Below are 13,101 nucleotides of genomic sequence, written 5' to 3' on the forward strand. Positions count from 1 at the left end.
ATGAGTTGTTTCGTTGTTGTTTATATCAAACAAAGGCTCAGTTTTCACCGATATTACATATATGTATCTCACCTTCACTTCTAAAAAGAAAGTTCAAAAGGACTACTAACAGGACACCAGAGGCGAACATTTTCACTTTCAGAGCACAAGCTTTGTTTACATAAAACTGAACAAGTCTCACCCAATGCATGGAGTGGTAATTTTTAGAACGAAAGGTAAGTGTACACTTTTAAAGAGTGAGCTTTCATGACAAGTTCTCTACTTAAAATTTGAAACTCAATCCTTGATCCTCGATCATCAAGACTCGAGACTCATCCTCAAAAGTTTCGAGAATCGAGTCCTGAGGATCAAGGATCGCGACCCGAGTGACTCTCAACTAACTTTTGAGCAGTACTGTAATTGCTTCTTCGCTGTGAGAAACAAAATTTGTAAAAGCCAATGCCTACTTAGCTGATGAAACGTATGATCCCATCTTTATTGATAGAGACTTCATTTATATCACTCATTAGTCATAAAGCAGATATTTTATATAATGTTGTGGTAGGCCACCTATATCCCTCAAAACAGAGCAATTTGAAGTTGCAGACACTGATAATCATGGCCACAGAACCATAAAATGTCATTAAAGAAACAGAATTTACACCGGACCTCCAAAGTTCAATTCAAAACTATAAGTCTGCTAAATCCTGTGTACAAGCAAAAATGTTGGATTTGTCCTTGAACTGTAAATTTGTAGGGATATACAAACAGCTGTTGGGATTAACTTGCTTGTCACAAAGTAACAAACTAGCTGAGTGTTTCTCATTTGGGACAGCACAAATCTTCATTGTTTTTATCATTGTTTTGTTTTGTTTTGTTTTTTCACACTTGGTTTGGATCATAAATTGGTGTTGAATCTCCACTTGAGAACACACGTTTTAGTGATCACACCTTAAAACTGTCAAATGAAAACACCATCACATTATTTTGTGGACTGTACAGCAGGCTCTGCCATCCTTGGAACGAGAAGTGTAAATAATAATTTGGGTTTACATGTAACAAAATCTCTGATAAAACTAATTGCAGCAAAACATTCTTTCCTCAATGGAGCAGGTAGTCAACTAAGCAAGTGAAAATCTAAGTTACCAAGGAAAGTGGCCAGGGCATAAAGGTTTTGTGTTACATCAGCCCAGAAAGTCATGAAATTTGTCATAGGGAAAATTATCTTTTCCTTGACTTGGCCACCATGCAACTTGTACGTGTGATAGATGTCCATCATTTCATCCCGAAACCTTTATTGTGCATGCCAGCAGGAACAGGTAAAACTAGTGATTTATTGGATCATGCAAGGATCTAATCAGATTTTTGGCTTCCTGGTTGATTTTCAAACAAGTTTTACCATTCACTCCCAGAATAGATCAGTGGAGTAGTAGTAGTATGGAAAATTTCAAGTGCAACATCAGGATGGTGTAACCAATATTAAAGCTACTTCTACTTCAGGGGTACACCTCACACCAATAATCACACACTCCTTAGGACTACACTCACAATGGTGGCAGCTCTTATACCAGGGTGAGGGCAGTTATAAACACACATTTTGCACAGTGGAAGTGTAAAGCTTCATGCATAGTAAAATAATTAAAAGCACTTGGTGAAAGAGACCGATGAATGGCCGTATCCGATAGTTCGCCAGCACAAATTAGCTTTTCCTCCTCTGTCACTACATAAACTATACAAAATTGTTGCAGTGACCACAGGAAATAACCATAGAGAATCCTCTAATCCTCTTCCATCTCTTGCAGTAACTAGGTCCCACCAAAAAGCATCTTGCCGTCCAAAGGGCATCAGCAACTCATAATTCACATCAGTATGTTTTTCCTGGGGGACAAATATATGCTGCCTAGCTACTTAAAGAAGTAAAAGAGGAGAGAAAATTGTCCATGAGAATTTCCATTTCTTCTATTGTAAAATTAACAGAATGGGGATGTACCATATGAGAAATAACCTAGAGGTGGATGAGGAAAAGTCAATGTGCTCTGCCTCCATTCGTCTTTCCAGTAAGTGTTTTACTTTTGTCACAGAGTCAAATTGACATAACTCTACTATAAAATGTGCATAAAGAAAGAAATCCCCTTACCCTGAAGCTTATGCTAACACATGTAACAAGGGGTGCATTTGATCTGTCTCAGTGACATAGGGGAAGAACTGGGTAAAAGACAACAAAGGACAGCCACATACAACAATTTACTGGCAAGGGTATTACAAACCACATTGGCTTTTTCTTCACCCATCTGTGCATCAGGTTGCATGTGAGTATCTGTATAGCAATAATTGTGCATTCTCACAAAAAAACAAATAAATAAAAAATACTAATAAATAAATAAATAGTCATAAAAAATTAAATAAATAATGACAGTAAATAATATAAATAATAAAATAAATAAATAATAAATAATGAGGGTCCAAGGGCATCACCAACTCAAAATGTTCATGAATCAATTTCAAGATGTCTTTTTGTGGGAATACACAATTGCTATTCAGATACTGTAGGAGGTAGAAGAGGGAGAAAACGATTCCCTTGGAGATGCCTCCATGGCCATCTAACCCATGTAAACAAAAATATAAGTATATTAAGTGGGTCATCAAATCATTCAGGGCACTCCCTCCACCTCAAACAGTAACTGAGTCCCACAAAAAAACATCCAGAGGGTCCAAGGGCATCACCAACTCAAAAAGCTCATGCATTGATTTAAAGATTGTTTTTCTGTGAGAATACACAATTGCTATTCAGATACTGTGGGAGGTAAAAGAGGGAGAAAACAATTCTCTTTGCTACGCTACCATGCCCATCTAAACTCATGTAAACAAGAATAAAAGTATATTTAGTGGGTCATCAATTTATTCAGGATACTCCCTCGACATGTACCTCATACAGTAACTGAGTCCCACAAAAAGGCACCAAGACAGACTCGAGGGTCCAAGGGCATCACCAACTCAAAAAGCTCATGCATCAATTTCAAGATGTCTTTTTGTGGGAATACACAATTGCTATTCAGATGCTGTAGGAGGTAAAAGATGGAGAAAACGATTCCATTTGAGATGCCTCCATGGCCATATAACCCATGTAAACAAAAATATAAGTATATTAAGTGGGTCATCAAATAATTCAGGGCAATCCCTCTACCTCACACAGTAACTGAGTCTCACAAAAAAGACATCCAGAGGGTCCAAGGGCAACACCAACTCAAAACGCTCATGCATTGATTTCAAGAATTGTTTTTTTGTGAGAATACACAATTGCTATTCAGATACTGTGGGAGGTAAAAGAGGGAGAAAACAATTTTCTTTGCTATGCTTCCATGTCCATCTAAACTCATGTAAACAAGAATAAAAGTATATTTAGTGGGTCATTAAATTATTCAGGGTACTCCCTCTACATGTACCTCATACAGTAACTGAGTCCCACAAAAAAGGCACCCACACAATCAGGGTCCAAGGGCATCACCAACTCAAAACGCTCATGCATCAATTTCAAGGTGTCTTTTTGTGGGAATACCCAATTGCTATTCAGATACTGTAGGAGGTAAAAGAGGGAGAAAACGATTCCCTTTGATATGCCTCCAGGGCCATCTAACCCGATGTAAACAAGAATAAAAGAATATTAAGTGGGTCATCAAATCATTAATTTTAGGGGTGGATGTGGAAAAAGCCAATGTGCTGCAATAGGCCTTTTTTTAAGTGTTATGTTGTATTTCCCACCCATCATCTCTTCACCAAGTGTTTTACTTTTGTTGCTGAAGCAAATTGATGTTCCTATGTTAAATGTACATGACAAAAGAAATACCCTAACCCTGGAACTGATGCTCCTATTATATTTTACAGAGGAGGTATGTCAAACTACCTCCATGACAGGAATTACCAGGTAAAGACACCAAAGATTGAGCAGTTGAACACAAAACCTTTACCAAACAAAGGGCATTGCAGACCTGTTTTTCTAATTGTGCATGAAATTGCATGTGAATGATGGAGAGAAACAAGGAATACTTCCTGGAAGCATCATACAAAATCTTATCTTTCTTCTCAACCTTGCACAGTCACTGAGTCCCACAAGGACGACCTGGCGGTCAAAGGGCATCAACAGCACAAAATACTCTACCCACCTGAACAATAACTTGTAAAGTATGTGAAAGGAGTGAATCACATGAGAGCTTATTCATTCCCTATTTTGAAGCAACAACCCAAATTACTACTTGCCCAGTTACCAACAGTTGTTTAACAATTTTGCGACTGACAATTTCGGATGGGCAGCACAACTGATGATCAGAACGCAGCATGATAAAAAATTGACTATGCATTTTCACCCCAGGATGACCCTCAGTAGCTCTTGTGGGACATTTGGAGATGAAATAATGGACACCTGCCATAAGTAAGGGCACTGGATGTATTCATTTTTGCAACCACTTAAACCAACTCCTTCACTCTAGTTGCTCTCTAAGAATCTTTGATCACCTTTGAATAAAGTGTCTACTTTCACTCACTCCATTGTCTACTTGTTCAAACCAGGCAAGAAAATAATATCTTCCAATGAACAGCACTCTTGAAAACCTTATGAATGATTTGGAGAAGTACAAAACTTATGACTTGTGCCAAAATAAAAATAAGTATTTATTATATGGCAAAGCTAGTCTTAAGCAAATCCATGCACTCTGATTGGTTCTTTCTTGGTCAGGATTTTGCAGTACGGACCGCAGTCCAAGCTGTGTATTTCTGTTTTGGAGAAAAGCAGACAATTCAAAATTTGCAACCAAAACAGTGAAAAAAAAATGTGAATATAGTTATTCTTCACAGTGAAACCGGCAGAAAAAGCTAAAAGGATTGAAATTCGAACTGGATTTCAAAGATGGATGAAGAGGACGAACATTCTTTGGGCGAGTTTTATTATCCTGAAGATCTGGAAACTGAAGGAGGAGTTGCCGAAAGCCAGGAGGCCATACATGATTTCATCAACCAACAGAAAAGTGCAAACACAAACAAGAAGACGGCTACTGATATGAACACTCTTCTCTGCTACATGGAAGCTATTAGTATGAAAAATGAGAAAACTGAAAGCTTACCTGCGTCCGAGCTTGACCACTTCTTGTCAAAATTTTTTTTGAATGCACACAAGAAAAACAGAGAAGAGTACGAACCAGCAACAGTTTCCAGTTTTCAGCGCAGTATACAGCGATACTTAAGTGAGAAGAAATATCTATTTAACATACTCAAGGACAATGAGTTTGAAAAATCCACAAAAGTCCTTGCAGCAAAGCCAAAGTCGCTTGTTCACGAGCACGACAAAGGAAACAAACTGCAAGCTGCTCAGGCCATCAACAAACTCAAAGAGGATGCTCTTTTTGAAGGAGAAGAATTCAATGACTCCAATCTAGTTGCGCTTCAAAGAACTGAATGGTCGTTTTTTGTCCCTACACTTTGGTTTCTGAGCAAGAGACGAAAGTCGTAAGTTACGCTGGTTGGCTGAGCGGAGAGGAGAGGAGGACACCAAAGAGCATTCCAACCAAAGATTTATGCCACTAATACAGCAAGATGTCCTGTCAGTTTTTACAAAAAATTCCACAGTGGAAATGAACGCACCAGAATCACCATTTTACTTGGCGGTCCGCCCTAATTGATGCTCAAATGAAAAAGTTTGGTTTATGAAGGCACCCCTCGGAAAAAATGAAATAGGAAAGTTTCTGTCCGCAACAGCGAAGAATGCTGGCCTTCACGGAGAAGGAAAACAAGTAACTAATCATTCTGTCAGGAAATCCTGTATTTCGAGGTTCCTTGATGCTGATGTTCCAGAGAACTTTGTAGCCCAACTGAATGGCCACAAAAGCACGGAGAGTTTACAGTCCTACAAGTCTGCCAGTGCTAAACACCAAAAGAGGAAGTCGTTGACCCTCAGCAGAGCTGATCTTTCCAGATCCAGAGATGATACTTTATCAAGTGTCCATAATCAAAGGTTTGAAGTAGTAACTCGCTTGACTACAGACGTCACTGCTCGTTCGACCACAATTTCATTGATTGATCAGTCAAGTTATCCGTTACTGTCTTCCACCACTCCAGTTTTTACAAGGTGCACATTCCAAATATTTCATGGTAATGTGAAAATTGTCCAGAATGAACGGAAGCGTTGAATTGTTATCGAGAGCGATGAGGACGATTGACTTTGAAGCTACTTTTTGTCAACTTTGTCCAGTTTTGAATTGATTTTCACAGCCTCAAACTTAGACTTTCACTTGACATTGACTGACTTGATCTGTATTTTGTAATCAAGAAAATATTGTTTAATCTCCAAAAAATCCTTTCGCGAATTTTAGAATCAACAATTGCTTTTGTCAGATTCCGTTACAAAGCATTTTTGAAGTTTTTTTTGAGCTGCTCCATTGAATGTCAATGATAACACAGAATGCAAAAGAGTATTGAAGTATGACTGTACAATAAATGTCACAAAATCTATTTAAGTAGTCACTGTTTTACGTTATCCTAACCATATCTCACTTGCGGGCGCGAAAAATAGAATTATTATCATTACCCAACGATTCCATGCAGTCCCTCTTCAAGTGAATCAAGATTTTTTCTGGCATACTTACTGTATCACTGTCAGTACTTTCCCTAATGTATGCGCAAGCTACTAGTGTGCCTCCTCCATCTGTGCCAATTTCTAGCTTACTAGCTCATGACTGTTTTCAGTTTATGAATGAATACTGTTTATTCACCATATTGGGAGCTCCTTTGACCTTAAACCAAAGGTAGCATAAACATTGAATAGACAAACCCGAGTGGGATGCGTATTCAATCTACTGCATGTAATGTCAGCTCGATAAAAACATTAAAAATAGAGAGAAATGCTCAAATAAATTTTTTGACATTGCCGAATACTTTGTGGGGATAAAAGCATCGGCTGCGTCTCAGTAACTTTGAAGCATCTGGGTATGTGTTCACTGTTGTATGCTGTTTAACATTCAGAGTAGTTCAGATCTAGTCCAGATATCCACTATGTTGGGTATGGATCATAGCTGTAGGTTTACCTATGTACGCTGTAGAAATCATCAAACTGCTAGTCATAAACTCACCTCCACTTTTTGTCTTCAGGGACATCATGAATCATTTTGGTCTTGGGATCGCAATTCATCTTTTGAAGGTTGTTGATCTCAAGGTTGTGGAGATTCTTGGCTGGATCACACAGTTCCTTTGTTGGATGTTGAGAATGAAGTGACATACTAAACAGCAGACTTAATCAGCCATGGTGCGGAAGGAGAAAGTTTTGATCCAGCTGCAATAAAGTCCATGATTGTGTTTCTCTTTAACTCATCCATGTTGGCTACTTGAGCACAACCCATGGGAAGGTGTCCTTCGCAAGATTTGGCCTTCAGCTGTGGTAGACAACTGAGTCTGTCAAAGTGGAGAATGTGGTAACCATGTAGAGAATCAAGGGTCTCTTGGTGCAACTTTGGGTGGACCCAACAGGAGGTAAAGGCTACCACTAGATGCAACCAACATCTGCCTTATGAATGTTAGCAGACATCCTTTCCTCCCTGGCTTGTTGGAAGTGGAGAATGACTCGACTGTTGTCCAAGAAATTGTTGAAGAACTGTTCAGGAAGTTTGCAGGTAATACTTGTCTCTTGTTTGGTTGTTGCCCAAACTTTTGTCCAAAAGCCACTGAGCACATACCATTGAGCAAGCAAGCTCTAGGTTGTTTTGGATGTTGTAGGATCTAATTGGAATTACTCTACACTCACCAAGGTATTGTTGATGTTTTTTCTGGGTATGGTCACCCACCCTTGTGAGCAAATGCAGGTTTTCTGCCAAATTTTTCCCCAGGTATTACATGTTCTGACGAAGGGCAGTAGAGTCAAAAGGAAAATCCCAATGTTTGAGAATGGTTCAAACCTGATTTAGGGCCACTTTTACTCCAGGGCAGACATACTACCATTTCAACCCATAAATCACGGTGGTAGGAGTACTTGTGCCAGTGTTTGGGTGTTTCTTTCCAAAGCACATTTTAAAGCAGGAAGTCATTTTGTCTCTTTTACGAACATGAGGCACTGTGTAAGAGAGACCAAGGGGTGGAAGGGGGTTGCACGTTACTATACCAGACATATTGTGGACTACTTCGGTTTTCCCTCATTTCATCAAAGGCCAAAGTGGTAGCAGTGTTTGTGGCAAGGTTTGGTAGTAGGGGAATATAACTTCCTTTGCCTCTCTGACAGAAAGCAAACACTGGGTAAAAGAGAGAAAAGAGCCACAAAAACCAACAATTTACCACTTCAAAATCATACTGGCTTTTAGCATCAAATTGTAAGGAATTGATTGAATGACCTACACGAAACTCCTGCTGTTCTCAATGCATGGGCAAAGAAAATTCAAACATCATAGATAATTTCCTCCCCCTTTTCTCCCTAACAGAGCAACTGAGTAGCATTTGTAGAATACCATAAAAGGCATCCCTACATTAACATAAAATGCAGTGTTTGGAGTTGGTGATGCCCTTGGACCCTAGGGATGCCTTTTCAGTGGATGCAAAAATGCTACTTTGTTGGTGTGCAAGGTAGCTAAGATTCTAGCCCAATGACAGCAAGAACAAGGGCTTCTGTTGGTCACCCAATTATTCAGAAAAAAAATTGATGCTTGGAGAAAAGAAGCAAAGACAAAAGTGGTCCACAAAAGCTCTGGTATGATAAAAAGTTTTCCCCTCCCACCCCTTGGTCTCTCTCTCCTGGTGCTTCATGTTCATAAGAGACAAATTGACTTCCTGCTAAAAAATGTGCATGGAAGAAGAAACACCCAGACACAGACACAAGTACCCCCACTACCGCGATCATGGGTTGAGAGTCATAGGTCTGACCTGGAGGAAGAGTGGCCCTAAATCAGGGTTGTACCATCCTACAAACATCGGGATTTCCCTTTCGACTCTACTCCTCTTACCTCAGAACATGTAACACCTGAGTGAAAATTAAGCAGGAAACCTGTATTTGCCACCAAGGGTGGGTGACTTTCCCAAAAACATCAACTATAACTTGATGATTGTTTTGGAATAGAGAGATTCCAATTAGATCCTACGACATCAAAACTAACCCGCGGCTTTGTTTGCTCCCTTTTATGCCCTCAGGAGCTTGTGGGTAAAGTTAGGAAAACAAACAAGCAAGATACAAGTTTTACCTGAAAAATTCTTGTCATGAACAGTTCTTCAACAATTTAATGGATGACGTCAGGTCATTCACCATTTCCAACAAGCCTAGGATGAAATTATGGCTGCTAACATTCGAGGCAGATGCTGGCCCTGTCAATAATGTAAAACAACACCAGCATCTCTGTGGTAGCCTTTATCACTTATTAGGCCCACCTTTAGTTGCACCATCAGACTCTTGATTCCCTGTTTACCAGATTCTCCACTTCGACAGACTCAGATATCTACTGGGCCAAATCGTGCAAAGAACACCTTCCCATGGGTTGTGTTCAACTAGCCAACATGGATGGGTTAAAGAGAAACGAATGGACTTTGCTGCAGCTAGATAAAAATTTTCTCCTACCACACAATGCTGATTAAGTCTGCTGTCAAGCATGCTGCTTCATTCTCAACATCCAACAAGGGAACTGCATGATCCTGCCAAGAATCTCCACAGACTCAAGATCAACAGCCCTCACAAGATCAATTGCAATCTCAAGACCAAAATGATTCACAATGTACCTGAATACAAAAAGTAGAGGTGAGTCATGACAAGCAGTTTGATGATTTCAACAGAGTACATACATAAGCCTACAACTATGATCCATGCCCAGCATAGTGGATGTCTGGACTTAAGCTGAACTACTCTGAATGCTGGACAGCATACAACAGTGAACACACTACCCAGATGCCTGCACAGTTACTAAGACCTAGCCAAAGCTCTTGTCCCTGCAAAGGATTCAGCAATTTCAAAAAATATATTCAAGCACTTCTCTCTATTGTTTTTCAACTTGCAAATGTTTTTATTGAGCTGACATCACACTATAGTAGATGATATTTAGATGTATCCCACTCGGGTTTGTCCATTTAACCTTTACTCTACATTTGGTTTAAGGTCAAATGCAGCTCCTGATACAGTTGTATTACTAATACATGTAGCTCATAATATCAGATTCCTTTTTCTTTCCTAGTAGTTGATTTACATAAAATAATGAAAAAAAATTCCAAGTCCAATAAAATCTGTTCTACTATTATTTATGACCAATTCAATGGATGATATTTTTGTAAGGACAGCCTTACCTAACAGATTGAAAAAAACTGTGTAAAGGGCATGGACAATACTACACAACGAAAATTAATAACTTCAAGATCAATAAATTGAAGTGGCTTAAAGCTGCATCTAAGTCATTTCAAGCTCCAACATGCTGGCTATTTAATACCATTTGGTTATTTAGACCTGAAATCTTACTTACTACATTGAACATTGACACCTAGACTTCCAGAAGGTTCATTGCAGCATTTTTCTTTGTTTTTAACATGAAACATATTTGTCTCCCCACAGGTGCCTTTGTCATTAACTTTTCTCCAGAATATGATGGTTCCTGGACTTTTATACCATATTATACAAGAGACAATGTTAACTTAACGAATTATGGGTGATAAAATGCACATCTTGTTGTTTGCAAGCGTTTCTGATAATTTGCAATGGGAATATGACACCCCCTTCCCTGGCTGGCAATAGTCATTACAATTTGCCATCAGACACCTCCTTTATCAAACCGGCTTCCTCAAGTAATCCATTGTTTTCTGTGAGCATTGTAACAGTTTGATGCCTCATGCTTGGAAATAATAAAACATTTTCCACAACTCTGCCAATTCTTAAAACTGCCAGCCGTTTGTGTGCCTAGTTCTTGTAGGGGTCTAAATTTGATTAAGTCACCTTATACTTCATAATTTCAATTAGTGTTCTGCCTTGCTTCTAGTTTGTACTTTTTGATTGTTAACCAGGCAAATTTATTGAACATAATATGCCTCTAACAAACTAGTGGTTTGTTTACACATCCCATCAATGATTAAAAATGTATTATTCCTTTATGTTCCTTCTGAGTTTTTCTTACTCGAAAAATAGACTCAAAATGATCTGGTGTGATAAATGGGTGTGTGAGATCTGTTTTATAGAGGCACTTCAACAATTTGAAGGTTTACTTCACATGCAATCTGTTGACAAAATTTCTACTTTTACAATCAACAACTTTTTGGCATAATTGATGAATTTTCCTTTCTCTGTCATTTTCGCTTTAAGTTTAAAACTTGAAACTTGGGAACAGCTCAGAGCTGAATGATTTGGTCAAGTTTAAAAAACTAGATGACTCAAAACTGTGGAGAGTCGCATGTGTGCACTGTAATTGGTGCAGTATATGATCATCAACTGCTTAAAAACAAAGATTTATGCCATTTTATTTTCCATTGAAAGGAACCACTTTTCTTATTAAAATCATGAAATAAAAAATTGGGGGTCACTGCACTCATTTTTGTGGTAGAGTTGAACAAATTGATGCTTTTCCTCCAATTTTTAAAGAGAGGACTGGGGCGAGTTTTAAAATGTGATAAAGCTGGCAATTGAATGAAAATCAAAGTGAGTTAGCACAAGTTTAACATCCACCACACTGAGGCTCTCCGTGAGGAGGTCAGACTCAGCAACATGCATACTGCTTATGTTATACATGTTCTTACAACATGGAGTCTCATCTCAGCAAGAAGCAACCGCAAGCAAAAATTCCAATAGCGTTTCTCTTCAGTCAAATTTGTTTTAATATCATTACTTCAGGTGCTGTTTTTCACAGAGGGGAAAATTTTTATTCGTAGTAAGAGAAGCACAGTGCAAAACCAGCGAATAACCTTAACAGTAAGTAATACAAATGCATTGGTTGATATGAAAAATATCCATCAATTGATGGATGCTGCATAAAAGAGTGTACTGAGGTGTGTCTTGCATTAACAATTACCACAATTTCATTTACTGATCAGTCAAGTGATCCGTTACTGTCTTCCACCGCGCCAATTTTTTACAGTTGAAAACATAGGATCCATCAGCAGGTGCACATTCCAAATATTTCATGGTAGTGTGAAAATTGTCCAGAATGAACAGAAGCGTGAAGTTGTTATCGAGAGCGATGAGGACGATTGACTTTGAAGCTACTTTTTGTCAACTTTGTCCAGTTTTGAATTGATTTTCACAGCCTCAAACTTAGACTTTCACTTGACATTGACTAACTTGATCCGTATTTTATAATCAAGAAAATATTGTTTGATCGCCAAAAAATCCTTTCGCGAATTTTAGAATCAACAATTGCTTTTGTCAGATTCCGCTACAAAGCATTTTTGAAGTTTTGTTTGAGCTGCTCCATTGAATGTCAATGATAACACAGAATGCAAAAGAGTATTGAAGTATGACTGTACAATAAATGTCACAAAATCTACCTAAGTAGTCACTGTTTTACGTTATCCTAACTATATCTTACTTGCGGGCATGAAAAATAGAAACATCATCATTACCCAATGATTCCATGCAGCCCCTCTTCAAGTAAATCAAGATTTTTTCTGGCATACTTACTGACGTGCATAACTGTCAGTACTTTCCCTAGTGTATGCACAAGCTACTAGTGTGCCTCCTCCATCTGTGCCAATTTCTAGCTTATTAGGTCATGACAGTTTTCAGCTTATAAAAGCATATTGTTTATTCAACATATTGGGAGCTGTCTTTGACCTTAAACCAAAGGTAGCATAAACACTGAATAGCCAAACCCGAGTGGGCTGCATTCAATCTGCTGCATGTAATGTCAGCTTGATAAAAACATTAAAAATAGAGAGAAATGCTCGAATAAATTTTTTGACATTGTCGAATACTTTGTGGGGATAAGAGCATCGGTTGGGTCTTAGTAACTTTGAAGCATCTGGGTATGTGTTCACTGTTGTATGCTGTTTAACATTCAGAGTAGTTCAGACCTAGTCCAGACATCCACTATGTTGGGTATGGATCATAGCTGTAGGCTTACCTATGTATGCTGTAGAAATCATCAAACTGCTAGTCATAAACTCACCTCCACTTTTTGTCTTCAGGGACATCATGAA

General features: G+C 38.6%; 1 protein-coding gene across 1 annotated transcript; it reads left to right on the forward strand.

Annotated features, from left to right (window-relative positions):
• Positions 1–4,879: 4,879 nt before the first annotated feature.
• Positions 4,880–7,237, forward strand: LOC140944629 (uncharacterized). The gene is made up of 3 exons (XM_073393747.1): positions 4,880–5,475; positions 5,798–5,980; positions 7,114–7,237. The coding sequence occupies exons 1-3, from the start codon at positions 4,880–4,882 to the stop codon at positions 7,235–7,237; spliced, it is 903 nt and encodes a 300-aa protein (XP_073249848.1).
• Positions 7,238–13,101: the final 5,864 nt, after the last annotated feature.

The sequence above is a fragment of the Porites lutea genome, chromosome 7 (genome assembly GCF_958299795.1).
Source record: "Porites lutea chromosome 7, jaPorLute2.1, whole genome shotgun sequence".
NCBI lineage: Eukaryota > Metazoa > Cnidaria > Anthozoa > Scleractinia > Poritidae > Porites > Porites lutea.

Excerpts from the sequence above, each read along its gene's own strand:
- LOC140944629 (XM_073393747.1), top strand. The coding sequence starts at position 4,880 with ATGGATGAAGAGGACGAACATTCTTTGGGCGAGTTTTATTATCCTGAA. Across the intron at positions 5,476-5,797 it reads CTGAGCAAGAGACGAAAGTC|GTTCCTTGATGCTGATGTTC; the intron begins GTAAGTTACGCT and ends CTGTATTTCGAG. Across the intron at positions 5,981-7,113 it reads TCAAGTGTCCATAATCAAAG|GGACATCATGAATCATTTTG; the intron begins GTTTGAAGTAGT and ends TTTTGTCTTCAG.